Here is a 17,784-nt window from a genome sequence, read left to right as displayed (position 1 = left end):
CAGTTACAATTCTCACAAGAATTACTGGACAATCCCAAGAAAGAACCTCACGTTTACATTCTCAATTCATTGATTTGGTTCTACCATCATTCATATTAATAATCAGTCAATTACTCTTGGTAAAAGATAGCCAATGTAGGATTAAGGACTAATTTCCTGGAGTGGGAGCTTATCCCTTCAAGACAATGAATTATAGTAACTCATGATGAGAAATATTAACCTGAGGCAACAAGGAAATATTTTATTTTCCAATTCTTCATTGGGCTTTTGAGTTATTTTGGACATATAACAGGTATCTCCCCATCTATATTATTAGTATCTTTTCACTTCTAAATTTTAACAACTTATTTAATTTATTTATTGTCTTGGAATAGTTCTCAAAATGAAACTATAACATCGTTATCAAAATAAAGACTAGTCAATATTACTTTATTTCAAATTTCTTATTTTTTTTAAGTACAGCTGACACACAAAGTTACATTAATTTCAGGTGCACAACAAAGTGATGTGACAAGTTTATACATTATGCTACACTCACCACAAATATACCTACCATCTGTCACCATACATCGGTATTAAAATATCACTGACTCTATTCCCTATGCTGTGCCTTTGATTCCGTGACCTATTCATTCCATAACTGAAAGCCTGTATCTCCCACTCCCCTTCAAATCTCTTTGTAAGATGTTACAAGGAAACAACCAGAATCGGCAGTGCATGTCTACCAATTAATTTCCTCCATCAATTAATTTCTGTGTCCCAATTTCCTCTTTTCCTTTTTCAATGTGGAAAATGAAAACCTTGCCACCAACACACTTTGAGTCTATTGTGAGAAAAGAATTTTAACGGGTTTGTGTAATAAATCTCTGACATCACCAAAGGAAAAACACAACAAATCTCACTCCACATGAAGCTCTAGCCAATGTGTGACTCCAAAACGAAAAAAAAAAAAAAAGAAAAGGCAGATGTGGCTGAGCCAGGTTTTTATTCCCCGCAAAGGAATTAGATATTCATTTCCCATGACAAGTGATGAAACTGCCATTCTCTTTTTTCCAACAACAACAAAAGAGAAAGAGAGAGAGAGAGAGAAAGAGAGAGAGAGAGAAAGAGAGAGAGAGAGAGAGAGAGGGAGAAAAGAAAAGATATAATAGCTAACACTTGTGTGGCACTTTAAATTTATAAAGTACTTTCATATGTTATGAACTGCAATTTTTGTAACAAACTTGTTAAGTAGAAATTATTTTTATTTTACATCTGAGGATAATGAAGCTCATCAAAGTGACTCTACCAGGATTGCTCAGCAAGTCTGAAGAGCAGCAGTACTTAGACCAGGAAATCCAACTCTGAAGCCTCCCCTCTTTCCACAAAACAAACTAGAATAGCAGATTCTTTGATAACAATTGTACCCCTTGGGAATCAGATGGTCTGAGTAATATGCTGGCTCGGACTAACCCAGGAGAGGCTGGCTAAAGCTTTGAACTTCCACTGACCATTCTCATCTTCAGCTTCCAACCCAATCTCAACTTGTCTTCTGGCTTTTTTTGCCACTTCATATGCAAATGTCCTATTTGTACCGAAAAGACAGGACACTGGTGGAAGGGACTGGGTCTTATTTATGTTTGCTGTCTCCATAATAGCTCACGCGTAAGAAAGTCTAGTTGTATGTAAGTGATGAATCACTGAATTCTACTCCTGAAACCAATATTGCACTGCATGCTAACTAAAATTTAAATTGAAAAAAAAAATTTTTTAAAGAAGCTCTCAACAAGTAACTGTTTAAGTGAATTGAGTCATCCATCTTGAACACTTATTCTGTGACTTGCTATGTCCTAGCTCAGTAAACAGGACAGAGAGAGAGTCCCTGCCATCATGGAGTTTATGGCCAGTTGTTGAATAGCTAACAATAATTACAGTAACTAGAGAAGAGCTATTTGCTATCAAAGTTGAACACCGGGAACTAACCCAGCATGAAGCAACAGGGAAGGCCTCCCTGAAGAAAAGACATTTAATCTGCCTTCTAAGGTTGAAGGGGAGGGGCACAGGTGAGGAGGAAAATGCAACTGAGGCAGAGAGACTAGCATGTGCACAAAGATGGGGAAATGCATCCCCTAAAGCACATCTTAAATCCTGCATCTTGGGACATCTGGGTGGCTCAGTAGGTTAAGCGTCCGATTTCAGCTCAGGTCACGGTCTTACAGTTTGTGAGTTCGAACCCCGCATCGGGCCCTGCGCTGACAACTCAGAGCCTGGAGCCTGCTTCAGATTCTGTGTCTCCCTCTCTCTCTGTCTGTCCCTCCCCCACTTGTGCTCTTTCTCTGTCTGTCAAAAGTAAATAAATAAACATTTAAAAAAATTTTTCAATCCTGCACGTTACTGAACTACCTTGGCTCAGAACCAAATCTAATAATGATGTCAGGATTTTCAGGGTAAAGTAGGCATCGTAAGGAATTCAAATAATTTCCTCATGTAGATAAATCATGTACTCTTTCAGATCTTTAGAACATTTCAGTAAATTTTTTCAGTCTTGCTAAAAAAAAATAGGGGGTAGGTGTAGGGTTCTCTCTCTTTTATCTGAAACTAATTATTTTATGTCATATGTAGAAATTCAATATTCTAATTGGTGTCAAATCTGGTTAAGAAGCTGGATTCTTATGAAACCAGTAGGAAATGTTGTAAAGATTTATTTAGTCACAGCTGTTTTTACAAGTAATTTCAAATTTTATAGTTATAATTGTACTTCCAGTTGTAAATTAAGTCTTCAGTAGGATTTGGAGAGTTGTTATACAAGGTGTCATGAGGTTATGTGTGTGGTATTCCATGTTGTGGAAAATACAATAAATTACATTGCTATAAAGGTAAACACTTTACACATATAATTAAAGTGGAATGTTTGCACAGCCTATAATTTTACAACTTTAAAGCTGGGCATAAAACTTACATATGTATACAAACTGCCAGAAAGACACATGTTTTTATTATATGTAGACAGATACTGAATAACCACTGAGAAATCCCTCTGAGATATTAAGTACAGAGTTTTGTTTCCCGTCCCCCCTCAAGTTTATGTTGAAGCCCCAACCCCAGTACCTTAGAATGTGACTGTATTTGGACACAGAGGCTTTAAAGAGATAATAAAGATTAAATAGGGTCATATAGATAGGTCTAATCCAATAGGCTGGTGTCCTTATAAGAAGAAGGGAAAACACCAGGGACGTGTGAATACAGAGAAAAGGCCATGAGAGGACACAGTGGGAAGGTGGCCATCTTCAAGCCAAGGAGAAAACCCTCAGATGAGACGAAACCTCTGACACCCTCACCCTGGCCTTCCCAGCCTCCAGAACTGTGAGAAAATACATTTCTGTTGTTTAAGCCATCAGGTCTATAGTATTTTGATAGAGCAGCTGTTACAGATCAGATATAAATAATATCATATATATAAATAATATATATATTTAAAATGACATATATTTATAAATATATATTATTTCCCACCAAAATTCATATGTTGAAGTCACAACCTGCAATGCGACTATATTTGAAATAAGGCCTTTATGGAAGTACTCAAAGATTAAATAAGGCCATAAAGGTGGGGTCCTAACCCAGTAGGACAGACACCCTTATAAGAAGAGAGACAATACCACAGAATGCTTCCCCCATGTCTGTGCCCACAGAGAAAAGGACGCAGTGAGAAGGCAACTATCAGAAAGCCTGGGAGAGAGGTCTTATCAGAAACTGAATTTTCCAGCACCTTCTTCTTGGACTTTTAGCCTCCAGAATTGTGAGAAAATTAATTTTGTTGTTTAACCGCCCCCGCACCCTCCCACCCCCTGGCTATAGACTTTGTTAAGGCAGGCCAACCAAACTAATACAGCAGCAAACTAACACAGATACAGATTTCGGTCATAAATACACATGTATGAGTATATGCATGCACATGCAGACTAGAGAGGTGCGGTCAGATTATCTAGAGTTGGATCTGATGACGGTGGGAAGACTTTTATTATGTCTTTGCATATTAAGATTTTTGTCAGACTACAAATGAGTATACATAATTTATGTTTATGCAGCCAGACCGTATCTGGATATAAATTAGGAAAGACAGAATTGTTTTTATGAAGTGGGGTCAATGCATGGGTACTCTCAAGGGAAAACATGCTTTGGAAATATTCACAAATTGATTACTGCAGCTTTCAGAGAGAAAGGAAGAGGCTGGGCTTAATCTACCTGACGTTGTCAAGAAAGCACATTAAATTTGGACTCTACTGGTTCAAATTAAACTTTTTACATGTAGATGTTATATTCCTGTCACTTATCAAGTTACCTTAAGAAGCTTTTTATTAAGCCTGACTAATTCTCTAATGGTACAAAGAAAGATGAGTTCCTTAAATATTTAATCCATTTGTGACTCAAAGTGTCACTTTCAGAATGTGGCTGTTAAATTCTTAGAATTAATTACCCTTTGAATTGAAACTGCTTTGTCAGACATTCAAGACATACAGTCACAGCTCATACAATGCATAAATTCAACATTTCATCTGTTCATCAAGAGACTTTATTCCAAATGCTGTATTTAAAATCCCAACCTGGCAGTCTTGTTTGTGACCATGGAACTCAGGAATCTTCGACGGTAAGATTCCTACCCACCAAGTTCTGGGTCTTTCTCCTGCTTCCTCCTTCATCCAAGTGTTAATGAGCTAAAGGTTAGCCACCCTCTATCTGCACAATCTCTATTCTTTTTCACTGTAACTCTGTTCTCCTTAACCCATCCCGAATCTCGTCTCCTTCAGAAAGCTTTTCCCCTATGACAGCAGGCAACCACATCATAGGCCCCTCTCCCCCTTTGTATCCTCCTAAAACACTGAATACGCCATGACTTTAATTACGCATTTTTTATCTGTTCTCTCTCAGTACCTTGAAGGCTACCCAAGACTAGCATCTGTGTTCCTCAAGGCTGGATCCCCAAGAAGACAAGATCAATCAGGCAACCACATCAATGGAGCACCTTATACCCCCAAAACCAGACACTGGATTCCCATAAAACAAAACTGGAAGACTGGATACAAGAGGGGACAGAAAACCACAAATACACACACACACACACACACACACACACAGCCATTGCCACAAAGACACAAGCACACAGGCACAAATCCTGAGTGCCACATGATTTGTTAGCGCTCAGGATTCATTCCTGAGGTGCTGCTCCCAGTACCATGCCAGGTGCTAAGGTTACAGCAGTTGCTGGTTGAGTCAATTTCTGAAGGAGAAAGCTATCTTTTGATTGAAACTTAAATTCCCTGAGGGATGTTAAGAGATTGGAAGATTATACATTAGCTATTTAGCTTTCACATTGACAAGTCTCAGTTTAGGGAAGACCTATTCTCAGACACCGTTTTCTAACGTTAGCAATATAAACAATCACTGGAAAATACTTCTAGCATAATTCCCTGAGCAGGCTTCCTTTCCTTCCACCACCACCTCCCACGCCCCCTCTGACTTAAAATATAAGTATTTACATGTAAAACGTAAAACACAAAATGGCATTTTAGAATCTCCAGTTCCAGTCACTTTCTATTTTTTTTACAAAAAAAAAAAAAGCATGTCATAAAAAAGACTTCTGTTGCAATGAAAAATAGAACTAGGAAACAACTAATTAGAAGGGAAAACACTCCACTGCCACGGTTGTTGGGACAGAAACAGCCAGGGGCGCCTGCGTGACACAGCCAGGTAGGCATCCGACTCTTATCTCGGGGCGGGTCCTGATCTCATGGCTCTCGAGTTCGAGCCCCCCATGGGGACGTGCGCTGATAGCGTGGAGCCTGCTTGGGCTTCTATCTCTCTTTCTTTCTGCTCCTCCCCGGCTTGTGCTCAGTCTCTAAGTAAATAAATACACATTTAAACTTTTTTAAGAAAAGAAAAGAAAAGAAGAGAAGAGAAGAGAAGAGAAGAGAAGAGAAGAGAAGAGAAGAGAAGAAGAGAAACAGCCAGTGCTGGGCGACAGGCATGCACTCCCCCGGCAGGCAAGCACCCCGGCTGGCAGGTACCTACCGCCTTTCATCATGCCTACTTCATAGCACTTCCGGAGACGGCAGGCCTGACAACTCTTCCTCCTGTTCTTATCGATCGTGCACTGGTTGGTAGCTGGACACATGTAGTCATTATGTCCTAGTAAGAGCAAGAGAACAGAATTCACATTATTTCAGGAAACAGAGCCAGTCAGAATCGACGGGGAAGCTGCCTGTTTTCCTATCACTCACTTGCATTGCGACTTCGCATGCATGCTTTTCCTGCCCTTCTCAAAGTGTGGGAAAAAACTCCCCGAGCCTTGATTTTTGTCTCAGCCAATCACTTCCGGAGTTCTTTGGGCAAAAGTCACCTTCAATTCATACAGTTGATATTTGGAGGCACAAGGTTTTATGTACACTCACACACTTTCTCAACAAAGGCTTTTCCTTTTTTTGGACTCAGGCCACTAACTAAAATCGTCGAAATAAAACTGTTGGAGCTTTCAGACAGTTTCAAAGTGGCCTTTCTCACGGTATAATTGGAAGAATCTTTAGGTAGGTATTCAAACGCAGCCTGGAACGCCTAAATTCCAGTCCAGGGTGCTGAGCTGGGGTGGCGGCCAAGTTCAGTCCTTAAGTTGATAAGTTAGTCCGTCACTTACTGGCTGGAGGACGCTGAGTGTATTAGTTAACATCTCTAGGTCTCACTTACCTCTCTCTCGCCTAGAGAAAGTGATGGCGCCCACTATGTGGCATTTCTCTAAGAATTAAATGTGAGACTACATGTCAAGGCTTTTCCAGTGCCCTGGATGTGGTAAGCACTCAATAAATACTGTTGCTGTTACCGTTTATTAATCCTCTTTCTTTTCCCTCTTGTTGACTGACTCCCTATTGCTCAACTGCTTCTCATTCACGTTCATCACGTGTGACTCTGTCCCACAGCAAAGGGCTCCCGTGACCTCACATCACTCTCAAACTTCCATCTTACATCCTACCCCTTCTTAGTTCAACTCCTCAGAGACATCTACACACCTGAGGTCTGCTTTGTCCTCACCTCTCCTGCATGGCTCAACCCACGCCTGTTTTCTCCCTTAGCTGTCCCACAAAAGCCGCTTAAATCCTGATATCACCAATGACTCCTATTACTGAAGTCAACAGGTATTTCAGCCCACATCATACTTGACCTATCAGAAGCACCTGACAACTCCTCCCTTCCTCCTGAAGCATGCTTTTCCCTTGGCTTCCATAAAACGAAACATTCCCGTGTCCTTCCTACCCCTCAGGACATGGCTTCCCAGTGTTATTTGCAGATGCACTCCAACCAACATTAAGCTAATCTGCACGGGGCTCAATGTCAGGCCCTTCTTATGACTCCAAATTCTCACAGGAGAATCTATTCCACGGCTACAGCTTCCCTTATCATAAATGCAGACGACTCACAGATTTATACGCAGCCCAACTCTTCTCTGAGTTCTCGGGACATACAGCCAATTGCCCACAAGAAGTTTCTGCTCTAAGATTCAGAGGTCACGTCCATGTCTTTATCCCTCAAAAGCAGTCTGGTTTATACTGTGCAGAACATTAAACTCCACAAATGAATAAATATTGCCATGGTTTTATGAAGAAGTCCATGTATAGAAGTCTAAATTCTTACACCTGAATTTAGACTATGGAGATGACGTGTACTATTTTAAAATGTTTCCCATTCTCAAAGAAAAAAAATGAGGAAATATCACACCCTGTAATTCAGATCATCTGTGTCTCCACTTTCCCATTCACTAAAGGCAAGATGCAACGTGCAGTGACATATTGTGTGGGTTTTTTGTAAGTTTATTTATTTATATTGAGAGAGAGTGGGGGAGGGGCAGACAGAGAGGGAGAGAGAGAATCCCACGCTATCAGCATGAAGCTGATCCGGGGCTCCAGGAAGCAGGAAATCATGACCTGAGCACAAATGAAAAGTCTAATTAATGCTTAGCCAACTGAGCCACCCAGGCGTCCCTGCAGTGAAATGTTTTAACTACAGAACTCTTTGTTCTTTATTCAGTTGAAGGGTCAATCTCAAGTAGAATAGGGTGGGTGGGGCTTTAACAAGAAACGCTGGTCTCATAAAACTTGGTGCTTCATCTTTAGATACACATTATAAAAATTGCTACGTGCACAGGCTTCAGATAAAATTAACATGTACATTCTTCTTTTGTATATAGGAACTAGCAAACTAGACAGAAAAATTGTAAACTGACAACTTTAGTAGGAGACCACACACTGCCTCAAATATCCAGGCACAATTATTGTGTTTAGAATTGCCTTCATTAACCGGGACAAACTGAGGAAATAATAGAACCAGAAATGAAATTTACCCAGACAGATGTTAACTTTAAGCAAAAGGTGCAGATTTCTGATACCTCAAGGAAACTTTCAGTGTTTGGTCTCCTATGATGTTTATGCAGTACATGCTTTAACACCAAAAAAAATGAGGTTACATTTAAGCCTCAGAAGAAAACAGCCGATGATCATTCAAACCAAGAATTAACTTTGATTCACTTTCCTCCCAAAAAGGGTTGTTTTGCAAGCCAGAAGACAGGAGAGCTGAATGGGGTCAGAGGCCAATTGGCTGAATGTTGTATTTGCATTGGTCATCCATTGTAGATGTGTATCTTTATAGAACCAAGTGAAATTCCTGAACTGACATGTTTAACAGATAAAAGACGCTAGATTTGTGCAATTGAATTCATCCCTTAACAAGAAAAGAAGTAGGTGCAGAGCAGAATCAGGTTTGTAATACAAGCCTCTGGGGACAAAATGGATTTTCTCCTGCCCCCAACTACGTTAAAATTTAGAATTGGTGGGGCGCCTGGGTGGCGCAGTCGGTTAAGCGTCCGACTTCAGCCAGGTCACGATCTCGCAGTCCGTGAGTTCGAGCCCCGCGTCAGGCTCTGGGCTGATGGCTCAGAGCCTGGAGCCTGTTTCCGATTCTGTGTCTCCCTCTCTCTCTGCCCCTCCCCCGTTCATGCTCTGTCTCTCTCTGTCCCAAAAATAAATAAACGTTGAAAAAAAAAATTTAAAAAAAAAAAAAAAATTTAGAATTGGTAAATTGGCAACAAGAAAAAAAAAAAAAAAACGAAGAGGTAACATATTTGATATATACAATTAAAACAAACTCTTCTGAACCAAACACCATGAACAACTATTTGCACGTCTTCAACTTATATCAAAGAAGGAAAACCACAAGGTAGTTTTTTGTTCCCTGAGGATAACTTGGTAAAGGTATGTAATTAAAGCAATCAATTTTAGTTTCTTTAAGAAGAAACTTCATTTTACATGTTATTATTTGCTCTTATGAAAACAATGCCTATGAAAATCCTATTGAAGGAGAGCTAATTAAAAAAAGAAAAAAAAGACTGAGGACCCTAAAGAGCTCCCTGTACCTGTGACCAGATGAGCCCCAAGGTGCCTTTCCCACAGGCCGGGATGAAGCACAAAAAGCCAAAGCCAAGATGTTAGGCTCAGGTGAAGTTTTGGAGAAATTATCACTATTTTGTTGCCCATCAAAAAAATAAAGATAAAGCCTTTGCACTAATGTGGGGTCTGAATAGCTATAAGTGGAGAGAAGCGGAGATGAATGAACCCTAAGCAGAAAGCTAGAGGAGCGAAAGGAGAGTCGTCCGGGAGCAGGAGCCACCAGGCCCACCCATAGCTCCTGGGCCAGCGGATGAGCTCACACACAGCTTTTTCTCACACTTCTCTGGGATTCTTCCTCTCGACTTTCTGTTTTTCCTTTCCTTCTTGTTTTTCTCTCCGTCAGTAGCAGCTGTTTTTGCATCGTTACCACCACATAGAAAGACTCCATTTGCCAGTTACAAAAATAAGCAATGACCCATCGTCAGAGATTCAAAAGAAACATAAAACAGACCAAATTAAAACAAGCAAGTGACGAGGTACTGTTGGTGGACTTGTAAACTGGTGCGGCCATTGCAGAAAACAATATGGTGGCTCCTCAAGAAATCACAAATAGAACTACCACATGATCCAGCCGTTCCACTACTGGGCATTTACCCAAAGGAAATGAAATCATTAGAGATATATGTACTACCACGTTCATAGAGGCATTATTAATAATCACCAAGGTATGGAAACAATCTTAAGTGTTCACTGACAGATAAATGAACAAAGAAAATGCGGTCTTTATATAAATATATTGGGGTATTATTCACCCTTAAAAAATAAAGAAATCCCATCATTTGGGACAACATGGGTAAACCTGGAGGGGATTATGTTAAGTGAAATAAGCCGTACAGAGAAAGACAAATACTGCATGGTATCACTTGTGTGGAGTCTTGAGAAGAATAAGGTCTGAGGATCTGATGTAGAACATGGTGACTACAGTTGATAACAATGTATTGTTATCAGTGAAATTTGCTCAAAAAGTAGAACTTACATTCTCACTACACACACATACACACACACACAAGGTAAATAGGTAATGGATGTGTTAACTCAGTGGAAGGAATCTTTTCACAAGGTATATCAAATCATCACAATGAACACTTTAAATATCTCATAATTTGGTCACTTAGATTTCAATGAAGCGAAACAAAATAAAATAAAACAAAAAACCCAAGCAGTAGCCTGAGGGGAATTTAACACTGTCTATCTTTCCTTTTGCCACACAGCATATTTTCCCCTCAGCATATTCTGGCAGACATCTCCGACCAGATCTCTTTGCTGAGCTTCCCACCCATACACCTACCTGCCCACGGTCCACGGAGACTTGATTTTCTCACAGTCTCGTCAAAATGAATGTGTCCCAAACACAACTGTCAATCATCTTTCCTCATCAATGTCTTCCTATCTGCCACCACACCACACAGCCTGAGACGTGGTGTTACTCAAGATTCTCTACCCTCCTCCTCACTCACATGCGTGCACACACTAATCGGATCGATTATTTTTAAATTCCTCTTCAAAGCACAAGCAATTTTTCCTGGGCCCACCATCCCTACCACAGCTCATACCATCTCCAGTCCCCATTATCGCAACAGCCCACTAAGCCACCCCCTGCCTCCCACCTTCCCCTGCCAACCATTGGCCACTGTGTTGCCAGGGGGTTCTTCTAAAATCGTACACTGCCATGGCGCTACCCTGCTTTAATATGCTGGTGCTCCTCAAAGCTCTAAGGATAAAATCAAAATGCCTTAAAACAGCTTACCAAGCTCTTCCTGATCAACCTCCTTTCCTGCCTTATCTCTTACCAGTCTCTAAGTTCTAAGCATGTCCTCCCGTTCAACCATGCTCCTTTTGAGCCCCAGGACTTTGCACACACAGTTCCTTCTTGTGGAAACAGACCTTCCCTACCCTTGGCTCAAGTGACTCCCACTAATCTTTCAGGTGTGTCAATCGAGACGTCAATTTCTCTGGGATTCCTTTCTGCCCCTCCAATGATGCCTAGCTTTTATCCTGTCACAGTGCTTACTACATTGGACTTTAGCTGTTTGTCACAATCCCCAGGTCACTTTAAGTGTGACAAGGGATGAACTACACCTGTCTCATTTATCACCATTAATCCTGTGCCCAGCACATTCTCAGGCACACAGTGGAGCTCAGCAAGTATTTGTTATCTGAACAAAATGAAACGTTGCCAAAGCTCTGTGTTGCCTCCCCCCCCACCCCCAATCGCATCTGGAGCACAGGCCTCCCAAGCAGGGCAGGTTGGAGTTCTATGAACGAAGTAATGACTGAGAAGTCAATGGTCCCAAATAAAGAGATGGCTGCCACACCTCAGGACCCCAAAACTCAGGTCCACAAGGGCAAGACTTGGTCCTAAGAGAACTCGTTGTAGACATGAGCGTTCCAAAGAATTTTTAATAAAAATCAGTATTGATTTTCAGTAGAAAATGCAGGATTAAAAACATTCAAGGTAATGCCAAGGGGGAAAAAAAAAACAAGCTATGCACTAATCATCTCTGAGTAGTAGAGCGGGCAAGGCAGAGAGAAGATGTAAAAAAGCTTGACGTGGCTTTGCCAAATTCTTAGGGCTAGAGAAGGAGGAATGGGAGGAGAAGGAGGTCAAAGATTCTGGTGGCTTGTGCCAGGATGTCTCAAAAGTTATTCTTAACATTAATCAAAAAAGAGGATCTGATCAGGGAGTGGGGTGGGAAGAAGAGATGTGGAAAAATTTTAAACATGTGATATTTGAGATTTCAGGAGCACACCAACAAGCACAACTACCCAACAAACTATTATAAATGTAGTCCCAAAGCTTGGGAGGCATGTCAAAATGAAGTTGGAGATCCCATGATCCAGAAATTCCATTTCTAGGTATATGCCCAAAAGAACTCAAAGCACAGACTCAAACAGATATTTGCACACCCACGGTCACAGTAGCATTATTCACAGCTCAAATGTCCACTGGCAGATAAATGGATAAAAAAAATAGGGTACATACATACGACGGAATTTTATTCAGTCTTAAAAAGAAATAAAATTTGGATACATGCTGCAACACAGATGAACCTTAAAGACATGCTGAGTGAAATAAGCCAGACCCAAAGGACATATATTGTATGATTCCAACTAAATGTAAAGCACCTAGACTAGTGAAATTCATAGAGACAGAAACTTGAACAAAAGGTATCAGAAGTTATAGGAAGGGGGAAATGGGGACTTTTTATGCAACGAGTACAGAGTTTCCACTTGCGATGACGAAAAAGCTCTGGAGATGGACAGCGGTGGTAGTTACACAACAATGTGAACAACTAAATACCATTGAACTGTACAATTGAAAACGATTAAAATGGGAAATTTCATGTTATGTATGTTTTATCACAATTTTTAAAAATGAAGCTGGATGCGCAGGAAGCATCTCCATGAGGCAGGGCAGGAAAAGAAATCAAAGATGTGCATGTTAAGTCGGCCTGTTCAGATTTTCCTCTTTAAAAAATGCCCTTGGGCCCAAGGACTAGCCAGCAGTATTGGCCATGTGGGCCGCTTAGACCTGGCACCACGCCAGGTGACTTTAGCCCTTTATCTCATCTAAACATCAAAACTGACAAGTCAGGTCATTGTAACTCCCATGTTAGAGAAGCAGAAACTGAGACCCCAAGAGATTAACTGACTTGTTCAAGGTCACTCAGCTACTAGAGGCAGGGCCATGATCAAAGCCTCTTACTCCAGGAACACCACCATAGGGCTGATGACGTGGAAAGAACTCGATACCTATCTAGCCAGATGTCTAAATACTGTCACACTTTAAACTATTATCAAAACATTTTTCCCTAACATAATTACAATATCATATCACTAAGAGGGCATTTCAGAAGCAGCAATGAAATTATTTCCAGGACCTGTGATTCCTAAGACTCCCAAAGTTAAAGATATGAGAGATTGATCCCATGAAATATATTCATCAGTAGATAATGGCATATATTATCAAAATCTCCCTGGAAAACCTTTCAGCACATTCCAGCATAAAATAGAGAGAGAGTAGAAGGCAAGGTATTGAGGAAATAAATAAGAAATTTACTCTCTGTAAAAGAACAACTCCAGTATTATGTTTGGAAATAAATTTTGACTCAGATATTAAAGTGAATATTCTCTGATTTATAGCCAGTGCAACCAGCCAAACAAAATGAAACAGACTTTGGCTGTCTCAGTGAACACATTCCTAAAAATCCAGTGAGGACATTCAATGTGCCATGATTTGAACTATTTCACAACCACATCTGTATGTAATGGCATGCAAATGAAAACGCCATGCCTTCATAATGCAGCCCAAATTATATTTTTACAGCTAGTCAATTCTATGTCTTACCAGTGACAACAGCCACCTTCAAAGGGCAGCTTGCCTTGATTTTTTTAAGCGAAGTAAAAACATTATGTGCATCGAAGGATATTTTTAAAAGAAAAAATATTTAAAGGAATTCTAGGAAAGATGATTGTCCTGGAAAGTTTCTTTTTCTAAATGAAAATGAAGAGGAAATCCGTTCTTCACGCTTGTCAGACCCCAGTCTGCTAAAAATTTTAGCCGGGGCAATGACATGATCCCTCTCCTTGTCTAGCCTTGCTTACCATCTGCGAAACCACAATTGTTTTAAGCACCTGGCACAGGACCAAACCAACAGCTGCAATAAAGGAAAACATAATGAAATCAGTGACCACCATCTCATTGTAATACACCAGAGACAACGAACCAGTTTCAATAATGTTTCTTAAGGCTCAACAAATAAGTGCAGTTCCACAGCCCAAAAAAGGACTTTCTGAAATTGCTCCTTCTGGGACAATAGATAAGCATCACACCAAAGGGAGCGCTGTGACAACCAGTGTGACTAGTTCAATGCCAGGCAGCATTCAGCTCACCTCCAGACCCCTCTCCTTTGCTCTGTTCCATTGTTTCCAGAGAGTTTCCCAAGCTTTCTTCCTACTTGGAGTCATTTAAAGTCCAAACACTGGTGTCCAAGAGCAGTAGGAACTATTTCAAAATGTTCTTGTCCAAAGCTGAGGACGCGAGTTAGAGGGAAATGGATTGGCGATCAGAGCGAGAGGGCACAACCTCAGAGACCCTGAGCGCCATTGTGCTTACTGCCCTGGATTTCTGGAACCACTAAGAAGCTCACTGCCCCATCCTCCCGCTCCTGGGCAGGTCACTGCAGTGCTTTAGGTGAGAAGGGAAAGTGGAGGGGCTTACAAAGATCTGATGTGGTGTGCACTATGAATGTCCCTTAAGCTCCTGGCCACCTAACCACTAAATAAGGGGTTTCGTCTGTCTTCAGGAGCCCTCCAGAATGAAGTCCCTAGTAAAGTTCCTCCAAGGCATCCTGATCAAAGTCATGAAAGAAGAGACAGGAGCTTCTGTTTCAATGGTCAAAAGATTCCTCCAGCACATTTTAACATGAGCTCAGTTATTCCCTTTCTATCTTTAAGTCCACTTCAAAAATGAGGAAATAAGCCAAAAGATCGTCTGTGAGATTTAGAAATAATGACTAGTATACACTCTCAGCTTCAATAACAATTTCTCCCAACAAGCAGAAATAAATGGGTTCATTCATTGTCTTGCCAATGAACCTTCCCACGATGGTTGTTTGCGTAAGACATCTGTGCATAAAGACAACTGTTTTGTATTTACTTGTACTTATTCACGTGGTAAACTTAACCCAGAGTAGCACAGATAATCTCACGTGTTTTCTAGGCCTCGTGGTTGGGGATAGCTTCTCCCACACGTGCTGCATGCAGTAGCCCAGCGGCCCAGAGAAGAGCCGGATGAATGTTACACGCTCACTGAACAAATATGTGGGAATATGTTAAATCCACATGTCCTGGGTATCCAGACAGCTCAAGTCTACGGTGGCTAGATGGCCCTATGAGGAGAATTCTCCCAGAAGGGCCAGTTTTCTCATTTCCCAAGAAGAGAAGAGTTTTCTCATTTCCCAAGCGTGTTCAGGCTCCTCCGTCTATATGCTTGGCCACTCCCCATTCCAGCTAATGAAAACAAGAGAGCCTGGAAAAATCTAGTCTCCTCCTCCACCCAACCCCAAGAACCAGCCTCCAGAAAGAAGATGGCCTGAGTGTCCTGAACAAGCTAAGCTGCTGGATTCTTGGCCCCAGGTTCTCACCTCTAAAAGGAAAGGGAAGAAGAACCCATTCTGGTTCTAAACTTTATCATTCTCTCTTTTCTCACCTTCCTCGGGGATATACTTCCTTTTTATCTGGGTTCTTAGGGTTCAAGTTTGGTGATTTTTTTTTTTTTTTTTTTACTGCTTAAGGTTTTTGTCTCCATTTGTGTTGCTGCACTAAACGGAAGGAATAACAGGCATATATGGAGAACGTCACAGGGCTCAGAACACCGGACTTGTGTATATGAGTCTAGGCGCGTATGTGTCATGGGATCCCAGGTGAACCAGGCAATCCCTCCTGATTATTTGACACCTTCCTTAGTGGCTGCTATGAGGCCCTGACAGATAATATATGCAAACATTTGATTCACCATAAGACTTGTACCAACAGAATGTATTAATTACTATGGACTAAAATACAGCCATTTGAAAAAATGAGACCTGTACAGACTGATAATGGAGAAATCTCCAACATGTATTATTCAGTGAGAAAAGCTATTCACAGAATAATGTGTAGAGTATAATGCTACTTATATAACCAAAACATGTGTGCATGCGTGTGTGTGTGTGTGTGTGTGTGTGTGTGTGCACGCGCAATTTTGGGATGAAACTATTAATAGTGTTTACCTATCAAGAAAGGAAGAAGCACAGACTTGGGTATAGGACCAGAGGTAGGCCTTAACTTTCCATCATGTACCACATTGTACTGTTTAACATTTAACATGTGTATTTCTAGGGGTTTTTTTTTAATAATAATAAAACAGTGTTTTGAAAATTTCTAACCAAAACCTGGCATTAACAATCTTCATTCCTTTTCTGGTTCCACCACCCATCCAGGGGTTATTTCTCCCTACTTTGCAGCCCACAGACTAAGTAATAAACTTAACCACCAGAACCTTGTTGAGCAAGGGAAAACTACCATGCTTCTTTTATAAAGAATAGGAAAAGGGCTAAGTGGGAGCTGTGTTTTTTGATCTGCAGATACCCCAGCAAAGAACAAGTAGCAGACACCCAACCACAGACAGAGGCTCCAGTCTGTTTCTGCTCCTGTCACAAAGCCATCCTGAGAATCTGCGACTCTCCTCCTGCCCCAGCTGGGCCTGGCTCCCCCTGTTTTGCGCTGACCCAAACCTTTATCCCTGAGGGACCTAGGTCCCCTCTCCATATAGAGGGGGGAAGTCATCAGTAACCTTTCTCCTTTGCCAGGTAGGATATAAGGAGGCACATGGGGCATCCCGGGTTCTACCAATGCACGGTAATAGCCCCATTCCCCTTGGCAGGCAGGACTGACCCCAGCCAACTCTGTATCCCTTGCCTTTAAACCCAGCGAGACAAGGAGCCAGCTATAGTGGCACTCCTCACGTCCAGTGTCCCATTTAAAAGGATTCCATCCTTGAGGGAGTTAATAGAACACAATGGGTTCTGTACTTCCAACTAGTTGGGTTCAATACTGGTTTTATTTCTTAAATGCCCCACTTTCCTCACCTATAAAATGGGAGCAATTGTAGAGCAGGCTTCCCAGAATTTTGTGGAAGATTAAATGAGATGATGCATATAAAACCCATAACGAAGAGCCTGGTGCAGGACGAGTACTCCCTAAACGTTAGTATCATTATTATTATAATGATACTAAATCTCTAGATTGGCAAAGCTCTAATTTGTAGGGACAGTGCCTGAACAACAATACCCTCAAATCAATCTGTAATAACCTATCATTTTCTTAGTAGCTAAATAATCCTTTTTTTACCCTGAACTAATTCTCTTCACATCATATAACTTGCTAGGTTACATTTATGCAGTCAAGTGTAAATCATCCAAAACAGTTCGTCATATCAAAAAAATTCACTCCAGTCAGCATAAGGCTAACTATCAGAGCTGGAAACTATTCTAGTGCTTGAAGAAGCAAGCAAAACTGTAAGAAAAATAGCCATGTATTTGAGCTCCTTAAAATACATTCAAACACCTTTTTAAGCAACCAAGAATTACAGTCTAACTGTCCAGGAATGTGGGGAAGTCATAACATGCCTCTTCGAGAAAAGCTAAACTACACTAAGAACTCACTTTCTGGGCTTTAAAGAGAATGTTGCTGTCTCTCCTGTCCAAGAAGATAAAGGACAAAAGTCTTCTGTAGCCAGAAGTAAGCCCCAAACTCTTAAGCCAATCTGTACTCT

General features: G+C 41.0%; 1 protein-coding gene across 3 annotated transcripts in view; it reads right to left on the bottom strand.

The window, feature by feature from the left end:
• ESR1 (estrogen receptor 1) overlaps positions 1-17,784 on the bottom strand; it is a 376,750-nt gene that overhangs the window by 194,102 nt on the left and 164,864 nt on the right. For all 3 annotated transcript variants that reach the window (XM_043592625.1, XM_043592624.1, XM_043592626.1), the window contains one exon: positions 6,049-6,165. In XM_043592625.1, the coding sequence (XP_043448560.1) occupies positions 6,049-6,165 (117 nt within the window). The remainder of the gene's footprint in view (positions 1-6,048; positions 6,166-17,784) is intronic.

Source organism: Prionailurus bengalensis, chromosome B2 (assembly GCF_016509475.1).
Source record: "Prionailurus bengalensis isolate Pbe53 chromosome B2, Fcat_Pben_1.1_paternal_pri, whole genome shotgun sequence".
In the NCBI taxonomy this organism is placed as follows: domain Eukaryota; kingdom Metazoa; phylum Chordata; class Mammalia; order Carnivora; family Felidae; genus Prionailurus; species Prionailurus bengalensis.
Note: the sequence above shows the minus strand (reverse complement) of the source record. Positions and strands in the feature narration are given on the sequence as shown.